The sequence below is a fragment of the Boleophthalmus pectinirostris genome, unplaced genomic scaffold (genome assembly GCF_026225935.1).
Source record: "Boleophthalmus pectinirostris isolate CB_2022bp ecotype Guang Dong unplaced genomic scaffold, ASM2622593v1 HiC_scaffold_16, whole genome shotgun sequence".
Lineage (NCBI taxonomy): Eukaryota > Metazoa > Chordata > Actinopteri > Gobiiformes > Gobiidae > Boleophthalmus > Boleophthalmus pectinirostris.
Genome location: NW_026571095.1, coordinates 18,159,935 through 18,179,516, shown reverse-complemented (window position 1 = coordinate 18,179,516; position 19,582 = coordinate 18,159,935). Strand labels below are relative to the sequence as shown.

The following is a 19,582-nucleotide window of genomic DNA, read 5'->3' as shown; positions in this document are numbered from 1 at the left end:
CATTTGATAGAATTAGTGGCTGTGATTGGCATGTCCCAGATTGACACATTTTATGGTTTGGTCCCAAACACAGCATTTTTACAGAAAGTGGGAAGGTCAGACTCTCCAAGTAAAAAAACATACAGCTGTCTCAAGGTTATACACATTTCTGTATACTTTCAAGGTTAAGGTTTTAGGGTTATATACAGTATATCCCTTCTATAACTGCCCTTCAATTGCTGGGAAAATTTATTGGAAAAAAGTTATTACTGACCCCTGACATGTCGCACTGCATGATAAAATACCCACTACAGTATTTACTTGTCATCACATAGTGTTCTGGCCTTGTAACAAGCACATAGAAGCTGCTCATATGGAACTAATCATGTTAATAGTGGCACAGTTGCTCTGAGATGTCCCACTGAAGGCCTAACCGTGAGTCAGCGTGGTGTATATCTGAACGCACCTGAACCTGACATGCACAGTATTAATGTTATTAGTTACACAGACGTCCCCCGCTGTTACACGCCAAAGTCTGGCTGTGGACACTCTGCTATGGCGCATTACGCATTACTAAAGGCATTACGCCGCTGCCCGGGTGTAATCTGCTCCCGATACGTCCCGTGCGGCTCACTTAGACGCCAATTAATTAGGATTTTAGTTACACCTGGGCCACTGCAGAGACGGTGAGTTCAAATTTCCATGGGAAAAATGAGCGCCAGTGAACTACAGCTGCACATTACAGTGAGATATTATGATCCTGGGTTTAAGAGTCATGTCTAGGTACTTTTTTTGCTGTTGTTGATTAGGAAAAAGAAAGCTAAATAGAAAACAGTAATGAATGAATGCTTTGTATCAATTTGTCACATGAGTAGTTAGCATTTTACCTGCTGCTCAAGTGATGTGGCGTGACAGATGGCAGAGCAAGAATCAAATACAATGAAATGATTTACAAACAGAAAGCAGAAATAGTGTGGATGCTGGTATCAAGAGAATATGGGGTAAAGAACTGTTGATAGCAATAGTTCATAATACTGTGGACATACTGTGGATTTCACAAGGGGTCACAATGGCCTTTAACAGTGCCTGCGGCTTTAATGATTACAAACTGTGGGTGTGTTTTTGAAGATTTGTTTAGTAATTTAATAGTTATTTTATCTGGTAATCACTACTAGCACACAGTAATGCAGTTACTAACTCACTTGGGGAGAAATAATTAATAAAATTTTTCGGAAACATTTATGCTTATAGTATATATATAATACAGTTTATCACAGTAAAGGGCAGTGGTGGAATGTAGCAATGTAAAAGTTGTAAAAGACTGGACTTTCTGTACATATACATTTTTGACATTTTAACTTCATTACATTTGAGAGCAGTTATCTGTACTTTCTACTCCATTACATTTTTGAACTGGACTGAAAAGTATTTTTTTTTATAAAATTTGATCCCTTCTGAAAACCCTGAGGGGTTTATTTAAAAAAAAAAATTGTTTCTTGCAGCAAAAAATATCGTTCTCAAATACTGATATTGTCCAATACCTATATAAACAAATCTGTATCGATATCGACCAATAAACCTGGGACTATATATTTTTTTGTCCTACTGAATAGGTAGTCAGCTTTGGTACTGAAAACAAGAAGCCAAAAATAGCTTATTATTATCAAACAAGAAATAAAGAACAAGAGTACATCATTAACTCATGTTGAAAAATGAAAAGAACCAGAATGGTTATTTGCCAATTAAATGTTTATTTGACATTCAGTGTTCAGTGCATTTAGGAGACTCACAATCCTCCTGACTCTCATCTTTCTGTGGTTGGTGAATTTGGTTTTTCATCTCTCCCGACATCTGCACATCCATCTCCAGGGTTCCTTCACTTCCTTCCTTCAGACTTGGATTCCAATCTCTGAATGTTAGTTGAACATCATCTTGTTGTCCAATCAATTGTTAGGTTTTGATCAAATGAAGTTAATTTGGTCTTCCAAAAATGTTCATAATCTTCTTTTCAGACCAAAGTTTTGTTTGTAAACTAATAGATCACAAACTAAACTACTACTATTACATTTTGTTTTATAGCTGTAGTTCGGTAAGGTCCTGGTATAGTGGTGTCATGATGGGCTTTAGCAGGGGCGTCGACAGGTTTTTTAGGGTCTGTTGTCCCAAGACCTAGGGTCTTAGGGGCCTTCCTATTAATTTATATTAGAAGGAACCCATGGATTCTTGCCCTGGGCCCTGAAATTTCTGTTGAAGGGACTTTAATATTTACACATGTAAGCAAGCAATAATTTTTTCTTCTTTTTCTTTTTTTCCCCTCAGGCTTTGGAGGCGGGTTCAAATATTTATCCATATCGTCTTCAATATCACCATCGCTCTTGATCAAACAGCGAGGAAGCCTGGAAAATCCCGTGAAAATATGTGTCTCTGAAATATACTTTTCGTCAAGTTCCTCAACGTTCTTCATATGTGCAGGAAGTTTAAAGTTATCCTGCCTCTTGCATCCGTCCATCACTGGGCATAACTTCTTTCCTGGTTTTGGGTCCTCACTTTGCAAAGCTTGGACTCTAACTGAAGGTTCCTTTGTCTTTTAATGGGTCTTGCCCTTCAGGTCTCCCTGTTCTGCTTGAGACACATCAATTTTAGTGCAGGTCACTGCAGCCTCTTTTTCAGAGATTTTAATTTCTATACAAAGTTTTTCAGATGTCTTCTTTTTCCTCTTTTGCCTTTTTGTGTATCTTTGCTTTTACCCACCAGCTTTAGTCGGGTTGGTAAAGTCATTTTGGGCAGGACTAACACAGTCGGAGTCATATGAGACATTGTCTGTAGTAGGTTCCTCTTTGATTATAACTATAGACTCCTCCTCCGTGAGCAGTATTGTGCATGAACGAGTTAAAAAGAACGCGTTTATTGAACACGTTCATTTTTCAGTGAACTTTGAACTGAACGCAACACATTTGTAAATCAAGAACTTGGATGTGAGTTTGTTCAGATTATGTGAGATGAACGACGTATGTGACTGTTGAGGTTCAATTAAACGCTGGAATTTGTTTTCACCTGTTGAGTTGAGTGACAAGGTCTGCTTGCACTTTTTAAACTGCATGTTGCGCTGTCACTCACTGCCCACGGGCTCCTCCTGCACAGCCTCACCAGAGAGCACTTGTGTGTGCAATGCATCTTGGGTAATGTAGTGTGAAGTAGGGATAGGCATGATTAGTCGACGAAGGGCGTTTTCACCCTGCTAGTTTTATTATTTGGTCTGCACTAGGCAATAAAATTATAATAATAGACTCCAGTGTGGTCTGCTTTCACGCCGACAAACCAACCAAAATTGGTCCAACTGACGTGTCTCTGTTTCCTGTGAGAACAGCGATACCTCCAATTACCAGTATCGATGTTCCCTGTTCCGACCACAGGCCGTCATAAAACAGCAGCATGTAGAACTTTGTATGCAACTCACCGCACATCAGCCCAGAGCAGAAGCACTGCGCTCGCAGCCAACAGCGCTAAAGATAAATATCGGAACTTGTTGCTAACTACTGCAGTAATACACGTGTATAAGCTAGCTACTTATATTTGTACATCAAACGTGCTGTGTATTTGGTAATGTGCATTTCTTTTCTGTATGTTTCAGTTACTATATTAATCTATCACCACATGCAAGAGACCTGCATAAAAACAAGAAAAGTACACCTTGTGTACGGAGCTTTCTTTATTAGTTCGCTGGCTGTCTAGCTTCACCCAGTCACGTGTCGTGAGGACAGCACAATGTTCATTTGGATGATATGTGGTATTAGTGATCATCTTAACTTTTTCAGTATCACCAGTTTTTTCAAAAGATTTTTCTGATCCCTTCCTTGTCCCCTTCTTTTTTTAGGATGGTTTCTGGGTGGGTCCAAATATCTGTCCATAAATTAATCCATATCAGTATCTCCGTTCATCAACTCAGGAGGAAGATTTGAAAATCCTTTGAAAACATGTATCTCTGAAATGTGTTCCTCAGGTTCCTTGATGTTCTCAAATGTTGGGGAAGTTTAAAGTTTTCCTACCTCTTACATCTGCCCATTACTTGTCATTGTGACCCAAGATCCTCTACCTGAGCCACTGTGGTTAGACAAAGTGTGAATAGTTTTCTTGGTCAAGAAGTCCAAATACTGCATTAAATGTCCTCTATTTGCTAAACATTCCATTTAAGACTCGGTCAGAAGACAATACCTCCACACCATGCTCCACACACACCAGTGCAAAGTAGCAATCCAAAGTGAATCACAATGCCACACAGTTTTGGGGTGTGTGTATGGCAGCTTTGCTGGTTTTGGGCAGACCCTTTTTCTTCTTTGCTGGTTTCATCTCCTCTGCATGTTAGCAACGAGATTTACCTCTGGCACTATTTTGTAACAGTGGTGGCTGAGCCGCCATTGTTGCTCTAATTGAAGGCATCTCAGGCTTCTTAGTTTCTTGCAGTTTCACTGCCATTAAGCAGCACCTTCTAACAGTTACTGTTCTTCTGGTCAAAGATAATAGTTCATTTAAAAGTTCTAATGTCTCACTGTAAAATACTAACTCATAACCACTTGGAGCTCTATGTTTGTGTGTTGTATGTCGACTGATTAACTGTGATATAACGTTCAAGACTTCAGGTACACTCACGTGTCCTCCAAGTTCAAAGCCATGTCAAGTTCAAAGTCATGTGACACACTCGGGCTGTGCGATGCAGTGTTCCGGAGTGGTGCTGTGGGTGGAATTCTATTGGAGGTTTTCCGATTCTACAATGTGCTGATGTTATATTTCCAGATCGGGGCAAGAGCCATATTTCCCTATTGTGATTAATAGGGAAATCTTGTGCTTTGTCATGAAATAGCCAAAAAGTTTATTCACAAATCTTTAATGTAATATTTTCTATCGCTGACTCATGGTCTGACAAAGATCCGCTGATCCAAACATTGTCATTGATTAAAAGCAGTTTGGGAGTAAGTGTTGAGGAATATAACCCTTTTCCTTGCATGTTTCTTAGTTTCTGCTTAGACAAAAAAAAATAAATAAAAATACACTTGAAACAGAAATAAAGTCCAAATAATTTACTTACCCCCTCCTTGAACCGTCACCTTATCGTGGTGGAGGGGTTTGAGTGCCCGAATGATCCCGGGAGCTATGTTGTCGGGGGCTTCATGCCCCTGGTAGGGTCACCCAAGGCAAACAGGTCCGGGGGGACGGGCCAGACGAAGAACGGTTCAGAAGCCCCTTATGATGAATCACACACAGAGGCCAGTTACGTCGCCCGGATTGGCGTCACCGGGGCCTCACCGGGGCCTCACCGGGGCCTCACCCTGGAGCCAGGCCTGGGGTGGGTGCTCGTCAGCGAGCGCCTGGTGGCCGGGCCTTCCCCCACGGGGCCCGGCCGGGCTTAGCCCGAAGGAGCGACGTGGGGCCGTCCTCACGTGGGTCCACCACCCGCGGGAGGATCCATATGGGGCCGGTGCAGAGAGATCTGGGCGGCAGTCGACGGCGGGGGCCTCGACGACCGGATCTCCGGACATGGAAACTAGCTCTGGGGACATGGAATGTCACCTCGCTGGGGGGGAAGGAGCCTGAGCTTGTGCGGGAGGTTGAGCGTTACCGACTAGATATAGTCGGCCTCACCTCCACGCACAGTTGGGGCCCTGGAACCCAACTCCTTGAGAGGGGCTGGACTCTCCATTTCTCTGGCGTTGGCCGCGGGGAGCGGCGGCGGGCTGGTGTGGGCCTGCTCATTGCCCCACAGCTCAGCCGCCGTGTGTTGGAGTTCACCCCGGTGAACGAGAGGGTCGCGTCCCTGCGCCTTCGGGTCGGGGACAGGTCTCTCACTGTGGTGTCGGCCTACGGGCCGAACAGCAGTGCTGAGTACCCGGCCTTCTTGGAGTCCTTGGGAGGGGTACTAGACAGTGCACCGACCGGGGACTCCGTTGTTCTCCTGGGGGACTTCAACGCCCACGTGGGCAACGACAGTGACACTTGGAGAGGGGTGATTGGGAGGAACGGCCTCCCCGATCTGAACCCGAGTGGTGTTTTGTTATTGGACTTCTGTGCTAGTCACGGTTTGTCCATAACAAACACCATGTTCGAGCACAAGGGTGTCCATCAGTGCACGTGGCACCAGGACACCCTAGGCCGGAGGTCGATGATCGACTTTGTAGTCATGTCATCTGATCTCCGGCCGCGTGTCTTGGACACTCGGGTGAAGAGAGGGGCTGAGCTGTCAACTGATCACCACCTGGTTGTGAGTTGGGTTCGCTGGCAGAGGAGGAAGCCGGAAAGACCTGGCAGGCCCAAGCGTGTAGTGAGGGTCTGTTGGGAACGTCTGGCGGAGCCCTCTGTCAGAGGGACCTTCAACTCGCACCTCCGGGAGGACTTCTCCCGGATTCCGGGGGAGGCTGGAGATATGGAGTCCGAGTGGGCTTCATTCTCGGCCTCTATTGTCGATGCGGCTGCTCGGAGCTGTGGGCGTAAGGTCTGTGGTGCCTGTCGCGGCGGCAATCCCCGAACCCGGTGGTGGACACCGGAAGTAAGGGATGCCGTCAAGCTGAAGAAGGAGTCCTATCGGGCCTTGCTGGCTCAGGGGACTCCTGAAGCAGCTGACGGGTACCGGCGGGCCAAGCGTACTGCAGCCCGTGCGGTTGCGGAGGCAAAAACTCGGAGCTGGGAGGAGTTCGGGGAGGCCATGGAGAAGGACTATCGGACGGCCTCAAAGAGATTCTGGCAAACCGTCCGGCGCCTCAGGAGGGGGAAGAAGTTCTTCGCCAACACTGTTTACAGTGCGGGGGGAGAGCTGCTGACCTCGACTGGGGACGTTGTCCGGCGGTGGAAGGACTACTTTGAGGATCTCCTCAATCCCACCGTCACGTCTTCCGAGGAGGAGGCCGAGGCTGGGGACTCGGAGGCGGACTCATCCATCACCCTGGCCGAAGTCACTGAGGTGGTTGGAAAGCTCCTTGGTGGCAAGGCTCCGGGATTGAATGAGATCTGTCCTGAGTACCTTAAGTCTCTGGATGTTGTGGGGCTGTCTTGGCTGACACGCCTCTTCAACATTGCGTGGCGGTCGGGGACAGTACATCTGGACTGGCAAACCGGGGTGGTGGTCCCTCTGTATAAGAAGGGGGACCGGAGGGTGTGTTCCAACTATAGGGGGATCACACTCCTCAGCCTTCCCGGTAAGGTCTATGCCAGGGTACTGGAGAGGAGAATCCGGCCGATAGTCGAACCTCAGATCCAGGAAGAGCAGTGTGGTTTTCGTCCTGGCCGTGGAACACTGGACCAGCTCTACACTCTCCATAGGGTGCTCGAGGGTTCATGGGAGTTTGCCCAACCAGTCCACATGTGCTTTGTGGACTTGGAGAAGGCATTCGACCGTGTCCCTCGTGGTGTCCTGTGGGGGGTGCTCTGGGAGTATGGGGTCCGGGGCCCTTTGCTAAGGGCTGTCCGGTCCCTGTATGACCGGAGCAGGAGCTGTGTTCGCATTGCCGGCAGTAAGTCAGACCTGTTCCCGGTGCATGTTGGACTCCGCCAGGGCTGCCCTTTGTCACCGGTTCTGTTCATTGTATTTATGGACAGAATTTCTAGGCGCAGTCAGGGGCCGGAGGGGGTCCGGTTTGGGGACCACAGGATCTCATCTCTGCTGTTTGCGGATGATGTTGTCCTGTTGGCTTCATCGAACCAGGACCTGCAATGTGCACTGGGGCGGTTTGCAGCCGAGTGTGAAGCGGCTGGGATGAGGATCAGCTCTTCTAAGTCTGAGGCCATGGTTCTCGACCGGAAAAAGGTGGCTTGCCCTCTCCGGGTGGGTGGGGAGTCTTTGCCTCAAGTGGAGGAGTTCAAGTATCTCGGGGTCTTGTTCACGAGTGAGGGAAGGACGGAACGGGAGATTGACAGGCGGATCGGTGCAGCTTCGGCAGTGATGCGGTCGCTGTATCGGACCGTTGTGGTGAAGAGGGAGCTGAGTCGAAAGGCGAAGCTCTCGATTTACCGGTCAGTCTTCGTTCCTACTCTCACCTATGGTCATGAGCTCTGGGTAGTGACCGAAAGGACGAGATCGCGGATACAAGCGCTCGAAATGAGTTTCCTTCGCAGGGTGGCTGGGCGCTCCCTTAGAGATAGGGTGAGGAGCTCAGTCACACGGGAGGAGCTCGGAGTAGACGCTGCTCCTCCACATCGAGAGGAGCCAGTTGAGGTGGCTCGGGCATCTGTTCCGGATGCCTCCTGGGCGCCTCCCTCGGGAGGTGTTCTGGGCATGTCCCACCGGGAGGAGGCCCCGGGGAAGACCCAGGACACGCTGGAGGGACTATGTCTCTCGCCTGGCCTGGGAACACCTTGGGGTCCCCCCGGAGGAGCTGGAGGACGTGTCTGGGGTGAAGGAAGTCTGGGAGTCCCTGCTTAGGCTGCTGCCCCCGCGACCCGGCCCCGGATAAGCGGACGAAAATGGATGGATGGATGGATAATTTACTTACTCCATAGTCATACTTGTACAAGGAGTCTCTGCTGACATTCCCATGCAGAGACTGAATATTTACACCTATACAATAATTTTTATACGCAAACTATAGTGGGAGGTGACCCTGGTTTAGACTCAGTACCTCTTCGTTGGTGCACAGGCCAGCCAGGCCTCTTGGCACATTGCACAATGTTATTCGACTGTGACAAGGATCCCCCGGATTCATCTCACTCCCCTTACGGGAGTGTCTTGCTGGTCAGATCAGGGTGATGAGTTGTGAGTCAGCATATCCCTATCAATAAGTCCTTGCCCTATTAGTAAATTGATTAGACATATAGATAGAAATAGAATATATTTTACATGAACTGAATCTATCTCCGCATCCCTGTAATCTAGTCCCTGTTTTCTGGGTCATTGTATAGTGAATTATAATAGTACAAAAATAAAATATAGCAGTACATCAATAACATCATAGCAGTAGTTATACACCACCTAAGCCTAGTTATTTATCCTAACATAAGCTTTGTCTCACTTTCTGTTGGTGACTAGATCCATTAACTTGCTGTGTTACAACAAAAAACAACATTCTATATTTACTTTAGCAGCCCCTGATCTGTATTAAATAATATTGGCCTATAGCATGCTGTGATGTCAACCAAAAAACCCATCAATAAATCGTGACATAGTGTATGATAAGTTTTATGACAACATACTGCTTTGGTAACACTGTTTAAATGATGACTATAGAGTTGCTTTTCCCTCAATAATTTACTAATAGAGGTATAGGGATGATAAATTCAGAGATATGTATGTATATCGTAGGATCCTGTATTGTATAGTGTGAATGCTGTCTGTGTGTTGTGTTTGTCTTCTGTTTTGTTATGATTTGATTTTTCTTTCTTTTTTATAAATGCCTTTTTTTGTTAATGTATTTAGAAACCCCTCGCAAATGAGATGTTACATCTCAGGGAGCTTCCCTTATAACTAAATAAATAAATTGTGCTACTCTTGCCAGAAGTACTAAGGTATTAATATAAATTCCATATGAATATTATTTTTGGCATTAGTTATAAGGAGGGTAGTAGTAGCAATAGTAGTCATTTTAAAGTGGGACTAACTTCTAGATCAATTTTTTTTCCACTACTAAACTGTGTATATGATGTTTTAATAGCATTTTTTTTTTTTTTTTTTTAAGTAATTTTAGTACAAACTAAAATGGTTGTGTCCTGGGTCCAGTGACAACTGCAATGATAAGTGCTTGATGATATCAAACAGGACTGTCCTGATTGAAGCCCATGTGCTTACAATTACAAACACTTGGTGTTTGAAGTGTGCATACCTGTTAGCACTGTTACACTGATTCTTATACCCCCAGACCCCCTCCTTAATCTCTCTCCGGTCTCTCCTTATTCTTCCATTGAGTTATTACAGCCCAGTTTATCAACTCTATTTTAACTGTGGTTGTGGGTGGAGTTTAGATGAAGGCTACCAGTTATTGTGTATATGAATAACATTCTAGTAGCTATTACTAAGGACGTTGCCACTGACAATGCCGTACAAAAGATACTTCAGTGATGAAAAGGTTCCAAGGTTAAATGAACCACTGAGCTAAAAGCATAATAGAGATAGAGCAATAAATAGCCAGATAAATCCAAATTCAGATTATTTTGAGTCATTTGTTGAGGAGTCACTGAGTCCCTGCCTGACTTATAGCCTGATATGTTTCTGCCTGAAGAACAAAGCAGACACAGCCAACCATATGCCACACAGAGCAAACAGACTGTAGCTCTGAGTCCAACCAAACCTGATTAGTACGCCTTCAAGTGGAGGAGGCACTCACGGCTGCTGTCTCCTGCCGAGATGATCTGTTCAAACCAAGACTTCTGGCTTCTCCCACGACATATGGAAGCTCTGAGAATGGAGGGTGTGTCAGAAACATCTTCACATCGACCTCCCAACTCACATCGAAGTCACTCTGTCTCCAATGATGTTTTGGGAAGAGGTGAAAGAAGGTTTTTGTTTTTTTGTTTTTTTAACTAACAAATGTCTTCTTTTTAGTACAACCTTTTTTTCCTCTACTTTGACAATGAACTTTTGGCACTTTTGGAAAAATAAAGAAATTAAAAAAGTTTTTTTTTTAGCACAAACTTTTATTCCATTTACTTTGGAATAAATCTTTCAAATGTCACTAAACACAAACTCAGAATGTACAGATGCCATTTAATGCTTGGTTTTATGAGTTAACTGTTCCTCTGTTGTCGGTGTCATTTGAATGAATTCTTCAGAAAACCAAGCGTAAATGCAACTAAACTTTTGAAGCCATTATTATTTATTAGTATTAAAGTATCATCAGTTCAGCTTTAAAATTCAGCTTTAAAAGAAACATTAAGAAAAATTCCATCTTGAAGTTGATTTATAATGGTAAATGACACAGCAGGATGTATGAGCTTTGTATTTTAATAGTTTTAATGGATACAGAGATAAGCAAGTTAAGTGTCTTGTTAAATCCTTGGTGCAATGGAACTCAACTGTCCCAATTTTACTTCCAGTACTATAGCTCTAAGGTGGGCAGTCAGTGTTGAGCTACAGGTGTATTTATGCAAGACATATTGCTAATATTTTAGAATAACTACGCCATAATAAAGCATAAATAAAGCCTCATGTAATCATTTGTTCAACTCATGTACTATAATATATGTTCTGTATTTGTATGTAGTAAAAAAATAATAATAATACAGCACCTCCTGGGACAGCGGGGCCCCTGGGAGGGGCAGCTCCCCTCAAATGAAAATAGTGTAGGGGAATGATATTACATTTCACATGAATGTAGAGCCAGATTGGGATGCATGGGAGTGTAGGAGCTAAGGAAAAATGGGACAGTGTTAGAACAAGCCCACACATTTGCATTTAAGCAGTGATGAGATCTAATAAAAAAGAAGGTGATCCACAGCCAGCTCTATAAGTGGCCAAGCCTGTACCATTAGCGTTGAATAATAGAATAGTGGCCGTGGCTCAGGTAGCATGTAGTAGTGGGAGCGAGAGTTGGGATCAAAGGGGGTCTCTCGCACATGGGGGACTAAATTATACCAGAAGTGCAGAGGAGAAGAACTGGTTGGCTGAAAACCCACTTACAGCTCATTAAATGCCTTTCCACAGTTACACTCCCACGTGGACATAGCCACCAAACTCACAACTCAGAGCTGATGCTCAACCAACTTTTATCACTCATACATGCAATAAACCTTCCACATTATTCTTGTTTGCCTTTATCTTTAGTATACTGTATATCTTAAAATACAATGCATTTTGAAAATTTGTTATCTTGAGGACATGTCTTTTTTCATTTTCAATATACTTCTTTGGTGTTTGTCACCCTCTGCTGGCCGTTGTGGAGAATGAGTGATGTCAAAAGGGTGAATTAGGAGCAGAGCTATTAACAACATGACACTAAAAGATAAGTGTTTTAGCAAAGGCCATTTTAGTGTGCTCAAATTATCCAAACCAGTGTGGAGAGGAAAAGATACCTGAACTACCATTCAGAGGGGTCAATGGCACTGATTGGCAGCCTCACTTCCGTTAATCTGCCCCAGGCAGCTATGGCTACAGTAGTAGTTTACCACCACAGTGTGGAGTGAATGAATAATGTTTTGTAAAGCATTTAGGGCCTTTTGAAAGGTGCTTTATAAATGCAATGACTAATCCACTAACCAGTTTTTACTCCAGACATTTCTATTGAAACAAACTTTTCAATTTATAAGATAGAACCTGCACTGACATGTGGGCCATTTACAGAAAGGCCATTATGCATAAACCACCTTTATATTTTGTGTGGGCTTGAGACTGGCATGGTGAATACATTATCAGACCCTTCATGGTTGGATTTCTTATAATAATTAATGATATAACCTTATTAGTTGAACTTTAGTAAAATCCTCATTCTACAAAGTCATATAATGAAATATGTAGAAGAGGTACAGTAAACTAACCTCAGGAATCCTTGGTAAATAAAGCATATACACAAATTCTCCAGTGACCTTTGTGATAATATGTGGAGGTGGTGAAGCAGGTGACACGCTGTTATTGTGCTCACATGGACTGCTGTCAGAGCTGAGTGAGGCAGGCGTGAATAAAGATGGAGAAGAAGCCCTTGGTGAGGCACACGGAGGATAGGACCCCACTCAATAGAAGCATCAGGGCCATCAGAGTAATGAGAGAGAGAGAGAGAGAGAGAGAGAGAGAGAGAGATAGGGGACAGGAGTGAACTAATGGAATGGTAAACACAACAATGCACTGTGATTAAACAAGCAATACTTTGTTGTGCTGATACTTTGAATCATTAGAGTCAAGGTGCAATAATAAACTCAATCTGAGCTCTCAGTTTCTAAATATATAAATTGCAGGTTCTTTTATAGGCTACCCATTAGCCTTTATACTTGATATAATATGTCAAACATGCTACATAAACTGAAAGACTGATTAACTCTTCATCGCGGATTGTCACAGATAAATCGTTCTGTTTACTTACCTTTCGCTTGCATTGAGTATGTAGTATATTTGTTTATAGGTAGTGATGATTCTTTTGTGACTAGACAGCAAACCATACTCATACAGAAACATATATATATATATATATATATATATATATATATATATATATATATATATATATATATATATATATATATATATATATATATTTTTTTTTTTTTTCATAAAATAAAAAATAGATCACTTTCTAAGCTATTCTTTTCAATATCAGCACATTGTATTTTAGCCACAAGCTTCCCAGATTCTCACACTTCTTCAGTATCAAAATAAAATCTGAACTGATATTTTGTTAGAAAAAAAAAGAAAAAACACACACACACACAAAATTAACAGTGAGCTAAAATAATTGGCAGCAAAACACCTGGACCAAACATTCAGGCTTTCTCTCAAGAAAACAAAGTACCAGTGGCTCTATCCACTTTTTTCTTTTCCTTTAAACTTTGGTCCTAACATGAAAACATCACAGCACAAAAATACAAAAGAAACTGACCGCTGGGCACACCGGCACTCAAACTGTCATGGGGGAAGCAAAAAGGGCAAAGACAAACAAGAAAAACAAAAAAAGAAAAACAAAAAAATAAAGTGATCATTAAGAACTGCTGTAATAATGTTCAAAGCACAGTCCTCTTATTTAATTATACTGCCATTTCACATGATTAAACCCATTAAACTCCTCACTCTCCGATCACCATCCATTGTGTCACTTCCACAGCCGTGACAACTCCGGCTATTGTTTGTGATCATAGAAGCTGAACTTCCAAGAGGTCATTACTCACTTCTGGCATTCGTCTCGGCGCCAGTAGAGGAACTCATCAATTATTTCTCTCTCTCTTTCACACATATAATCCTGGTGCCAAAACTTTGTGTCAATCACTTCTGGAGTCCCTCTTGGCCCCCTTTGCTTTCACATTTGGGACAGGAGACCATCTATCAGTGGGCCATCGTCCGTTTTGGCCAGCTATCCCTCGTTATTAGTTGAATTCACAATTGCGGAGGAAGGAAGCCACAGTTCTAGCACATGGGTTACAAGTGTGGTTAATTATTACCTCCATTAAACTCCTTTGTTGTGTGTCATTGCGGGATAGGGCCAGATGGGAGTGGAGGCCCGCCCAAGAAGAGATAATTCAAATTGGAAATGTGGAAAGATGGATGGTACGGTGAGGAGAAGAAGAAGAGAAAAGGGGAACTGAGGCTCCAGGCTTGGCAGAAGTAGTTTGTCTTGAGATTGCACTTGTGCTGGTGCTGGCTACTCTGTCAAAAGGCCTGAAGCTGTGAGTGACACTTTAAACCAATAAGGGAGAGCTGTATTTCTGCTCTCATTTGTCAGTATGGTGACGCTCAAATGCCAAAGGGGGAGATCATGTGAAACCCGATGGTTTGTTTTATTGACGTGACTTTGCAGGAGTAAAGACTGATTTTGAACTGAAATGGCATCTGAAACTACAGACTACTCGATGTCACGTGTAACCTATGCTATATCTCTGTCTGGTTAATGGTCAGACATATGTGCATTACAACTCTCAACCAACTGTCTCTGTCACTAGGTAGAATATTGTTAAATGTGTTAGAATCAATGATTTATACTCATTAACCCTAAAGAATCTGATTGTTTCTATAAGATTCTTGGGGTCCACAAGACTACTTGGAAATAGAAAATAAATTAAACAGAACTGGACAACAGATTAAGATTCAAGATCCCTTATGAATGGTTTAAAATCAGTCATGCACACTGTTGTTGACAGCGACTGAGGTTGGGGCATATTTGAGATGCTTGAGAAGCACAAACCATCTGTTCAGCACATAAAGCAGCTTGTTCACGTTTGCTTTTGACTCACTGATTATGAAAGGAGAAGTCCAAAAGTCAGGTCCTCGCATTTAAAGTAGCTACATACAAACACACGGGGTACCACACATTAGAAATCTGAAAAGCATTAGTATTTGTTGGGATCCAGAATACATATAATATTTTATAAACAAGGGGTCACCAGTGAATCTCCCTGAGTTCAGATGGAGGTAAGTGACAGGTGGATTGGCGAATCAGGGACAAGCTTAGTCCATCCGTATCAAAAGAAATATGACTGCTAAGAAAAAAGAAGAAAGAACCCAATTCAGAGTTCTACACATTAGTTAGGTTAGTAATTTCACTCCTTGCTGCTCACCTTGAATTAACTTGAAGGATTTGTCTGAATGTTCCACCTTTCCTTGATCGCTTACAGCAAGAGAGAGCCCAGATGAATTACTTGAATCAAGACCACTACACATATCTATCTGCGCTCTGCCAGGTTAAGAGGGATGAGTGGGTGACTCTAATGTCATTAAAAAACCTTGAGCATAAAGGTAATGATCACTTTAAACCTTGTGTTCTCAGAAGCAAAGACTTCTAAAGCTGCACCTGCACAATTTCATGTCCGACTCATAGCTCTGTAATGGTGTGTCACTTGAACAAATGTTAAGTGGACACATGTAGGCTAAACTGAACAGGCACTAAAATAGCGAGAGGCCAGAAAAAGACTATTGAAAATGTGGGCAAAAACAGAATCTACAATTTACTTTTGCCAGCCCTAGGGGTCTTAGTCACCACACAATAGAGGATGTGGTGCTATAAAAATGCCAGTAGCCACATGGGGCTAAGTGAGTGACCGTGGCACCCACCATTGCTCTCTGTGTACGTCTTTAGCTGTAGTCTCCTGACCCTGTGTTTGCCTGAGAGCCAAGGACCAGTGCTGCTGACAATAAAACAAACAGACAGGCCCCATTTATACAGTCAGGTGTCATGACAGGGGATAAACTGCAGCGCCTGGGGCCTCTGGAGACCTGGGTCGTGCTAATAGAGGAGCTATCACCATCCTCCTTCCTACCACCCTCATCATCATCATCATCATCAAGAGTCACAATGGAGCTGTTGGCAGGGGCCCGAGTGCTACTGGGAAATGGACAAACAACGTCTCCTATTGGATACAACTCAAGGGCTGCACTGTTTACTTTGCAGAGCTGTATTCAGTCGTGTCACTGAATTAATCAAGTCAAAAAAGCAATCGCTGAACACGTTGTATAAAAGCATGCTGAAAGGGGAAGAGAAAAGTGTGAAGTGGAGTGAGGCGGCTGTGGTGAGCACGCAGCGGGAATGACAAGAGCGCGACTGTCATGGTGAGGGATGAAAAAGTACAGCTCTCAAACGAGCTGAGGCACAGGCGCCAGTTCCAAAAGGGGATGTGCCGGGACCACAAATGCAATTATCGTCATAGCGGCTTTGTTGTTTGTCAGAGCTGGCAAGGTTTTAGGGGCTTGGGTGTGCTGATTATATGACACCCGGACTCAGAGCCCTGGGGTGGACGACAGGCAGCCAGCCGGGAGCCATTACCTCAGCCAAATAGACTTCTCATTTGTTTTTCAATCGTGGGATGCATCAGCAGAAATAAACAATGATTCCTCAATACCCAGTCAGCCACACCTGATGTGGGGGTATGTGCCTTTCAGAATCCAATTACAAACACCAGTATTAAATCATGGGAATAAGACCGTGTAGGTAAAGGTGTGTTGGAAAATACGTCATGCTCAGATCCGTCCTGGAGCCTTGGAGCACATCACAGAAGACCACCTGACAGATGGTATAATGTGGGCACAGGGGTTATTTTCTGACAGTGTGAAAATCATCATGCTGGCACCTTTCAATATCGCCAGCTGGTCTTTTTCATTGCATTCTGTGTAATTTAGATGAAAAAAGTGAGCCATTTTCCTCATTTTGCAATGCCTCCCCAGAGTGTCACCATCTTGCCCTGAGTGTAAAGCTTTGTGAAAAAATATGAAAGCTGGTACTGATAATAGCAGCTATTCTGAAAATACCTGTTGACAACCTGCAATCTTGGTGCCAGACAGACTAGCTCCTCCTTTCGCCCAGTGCTGCTGCTGCTGCTGACTGTCTGCTGGGCTAATGCCAAGGTCAAACGTCAGACAGGAGGGGCTGGGCAGAGCACCAGGAACTCTGGGTGAGGGGCCAAGCACGCACACATCTCCTTGGGCGCACAGGGCTTCATTAAAGATAAATAATCTCACATGTCCATCTTTGGATGGGGGGGTGGCTTCAAATCAAGGCAATGTCAAATGATTCATCAAATGTGGAATCACTGCACAGTGTCTGCCGTTTACATGTTGAGTTTGTAAGTGGAGTCCCTTTAATTAGCCTGTTGCTTCTTTTAAGATTAGTTAACTGTGGGAATGTTCATTAAAGAGGCATGACTGCATGACAGGTGACTGAGCAAGTGTCAATTGTGGACAACAAGTGAACAATTAATTGTATTCAGTAATAATAATGATTATTTTTATTTTAATTAAGTAAATGTGCTAAGGGTATGTCACAAACTTTTAAATGGGCCACAGAGGACTTGAAATGTTGAGGATGTGTTAAAAATATAGTTTCTGTATTTTATTTAATTTAATTTTTTTAAAATTGAATATTGTACAGAATTGTGAGTTGTAATTACTTTTACCAGGTGTATTTAGAGAGTTCAGGGCTGCGTGATTTGGCTCAAGTGTAACCACTGCTGTGTTTCACCTGCAGCAGCTCATTCATTATTAAAAGCTCGCAGCACCCACTGGTCATATATCTCTATTTTAGATGTAAGTATTCAGAAATAAAATCATATTAAGAACGTCTCTATCACATTTTTATCTTCATGTAGCTAATGGACGAAAAAAATATGAAGTAGGCTAGCTGCAGGGTACATTTGGTGAATAAAACTAAATAAGTTAATTGCTTTTGTTATATAGCCTAATCTTTATAATTTATCTATTAATAAACAGTGAACGCATCTGCAATTTGCCATAAAGGCTAGTGCTAGTTTCCATTGTTGAGAACAAGGGATCATTACTATGTTGAGATAAATATGGCCATAACTTCACTGAATGCACATTAGAGTGGATGTTGTCTGATCTCAGAAATTAAGCAGTGCTGGGTCTGGTTAGTAGCTTACTTGGATTGAAGACTGCTGAGTACCACAGTGAAGGGGCTTTAGTCAGTGCATACTATTGCTGTGTCCTAAGGCAAGGCATTTTACCCACCTTGCTTACTAATATGTATGAATGTGCATGTGATTGGTGCAGATTTGGGAAGCTCACTTCTGCCAATATACTCCAAGGCAGCTGTGGCTACAATTACTACCACCAAGTATGAAATGAATAATGAATAATAACTCTGCTTGTTTGTAACACTTAAAGCAGTGTTTCATAAAGTCTTACCTGAAGATAGTATTGTGATTTGGCCTAATAAGCCCTGCTTTCACACATTACACACATACATATCACTGCCACTTGTATTGATAGAGCAATTTCACCACTTCATTTACTTTAGGCTGCTCCACAGATGAGACCTGCTCATTACCATTTATTGAAATCCTATTTGGGTTCCATCTGCCGACTAGTCACCTGTGAAACTAGTTTTTAACCATGGTTTGAAGTGCACTGGCTTCACATGCCTACCTCATCCCTTTTATTAGTGTTTGTTCCCAACCATAAAAACTGCTGGAGGGGCACACCACCAGAGTACGTCGTTACATTGTAAACCACTGTGGCAGGGCTGCACACTACATTGCGCATAGAGAAGCTAGTTGAGTCTGCAAGGAATTAGGGAATAAATTTTCTTCTTCCAATTAAAAGCAGCATTTGTGCAACGTGAGTGGAGGCAGGCAACATTATCAATGAAGGGAAGAGAACACACTGTTACAAGTCAGGAGGCACAATTACTGAAACTGGAGGTATGCAATTAAGTAGTGCTATTTAAACAGTGCTACTCCCCACTAATAAATGTACAACATATAGGAACAAAGTTAAGTTAAAAGATAAAAATACAATGTGGCACAACTGAACTGTGTCCATCAAGTTCATTCATGCCCAGATTATCCCTGCTGTGTCCAAGTATAAAGGACAAGAGCCCCTCTGAAAAAACATAACATTTTATTGAGAAAGCTTTAGATGGAGGGTCTGAACCAAATAAATGTGTACAGGCCACGCTCCACTTTCCTACACTGTGTCAACCACTCTTTCCCCAAGCCTCAAGTAATTCTCAGTGCTGGTTAAACTAAGCGTATGGGTTTTTAAATGCACAATGTAAGGCTTAAATCTAGTCAAAAAATAGGTCAGTGAAGTAACAAGTAGAATTTAATTGTTTAGATTTTTTTATTTATGTTTTGACATTACAGAACATCTTAAACATTTAAACAAATCCCTAAAAAAACAAATCTGCCCCTTTGCCCTCTTGACTAAGCCTGCTCCTTATACTGCTGGTGCAGCTTCAGGACATCATCCTGGGAGACCCTGGTCCAGCCCTCACTGTGGACGTGGTAGAGGTTGACCTGCCCGCCGCTGTAGGCATCGCGGTATGTTGCTTGGTAGATGGCACGGCGCCCCAGATCACAGGCCTCCTCCACGGTCAGATCGTGCCGCAGGCCACTGTCCATCACACCATAGGCGTACATAGAGCCCGAACCCACTGCAAACAGGTCACCACACACTCTGTTCCCCTCAGAGTCCACGTAGTACAGTCCTGAGGAAACATAAAGCAGGTCATGAGTGTGGGGAATATTTTAAGAAATATCCAAT

At 43.2% G+C, this 19,582-nt stretch overlaps 1 protein-coding gene across 1 annotated transcript; it reads right to left on the bottom strand.

The window, feature by feature from the left end:
• Positions 1-19,140: 19,140 nt before the first annotated feature.
• LOC129408390 (proteasome subunit beta type-5-like) lies at positions 19,141-19,563 on the bottom strand (the record flags this gene model as incomplete). Its single annotated transcript, XM_055151954.1, has 1 exon — positions 19,141-19,563. A coding segment is annotated over one exon (321 nt), but the record flags the coding sequence as incomplete, so codon positions are not given.
• Between the last annotated feature and the right edge of the window lie 19 nt (positions 19,564-19,582).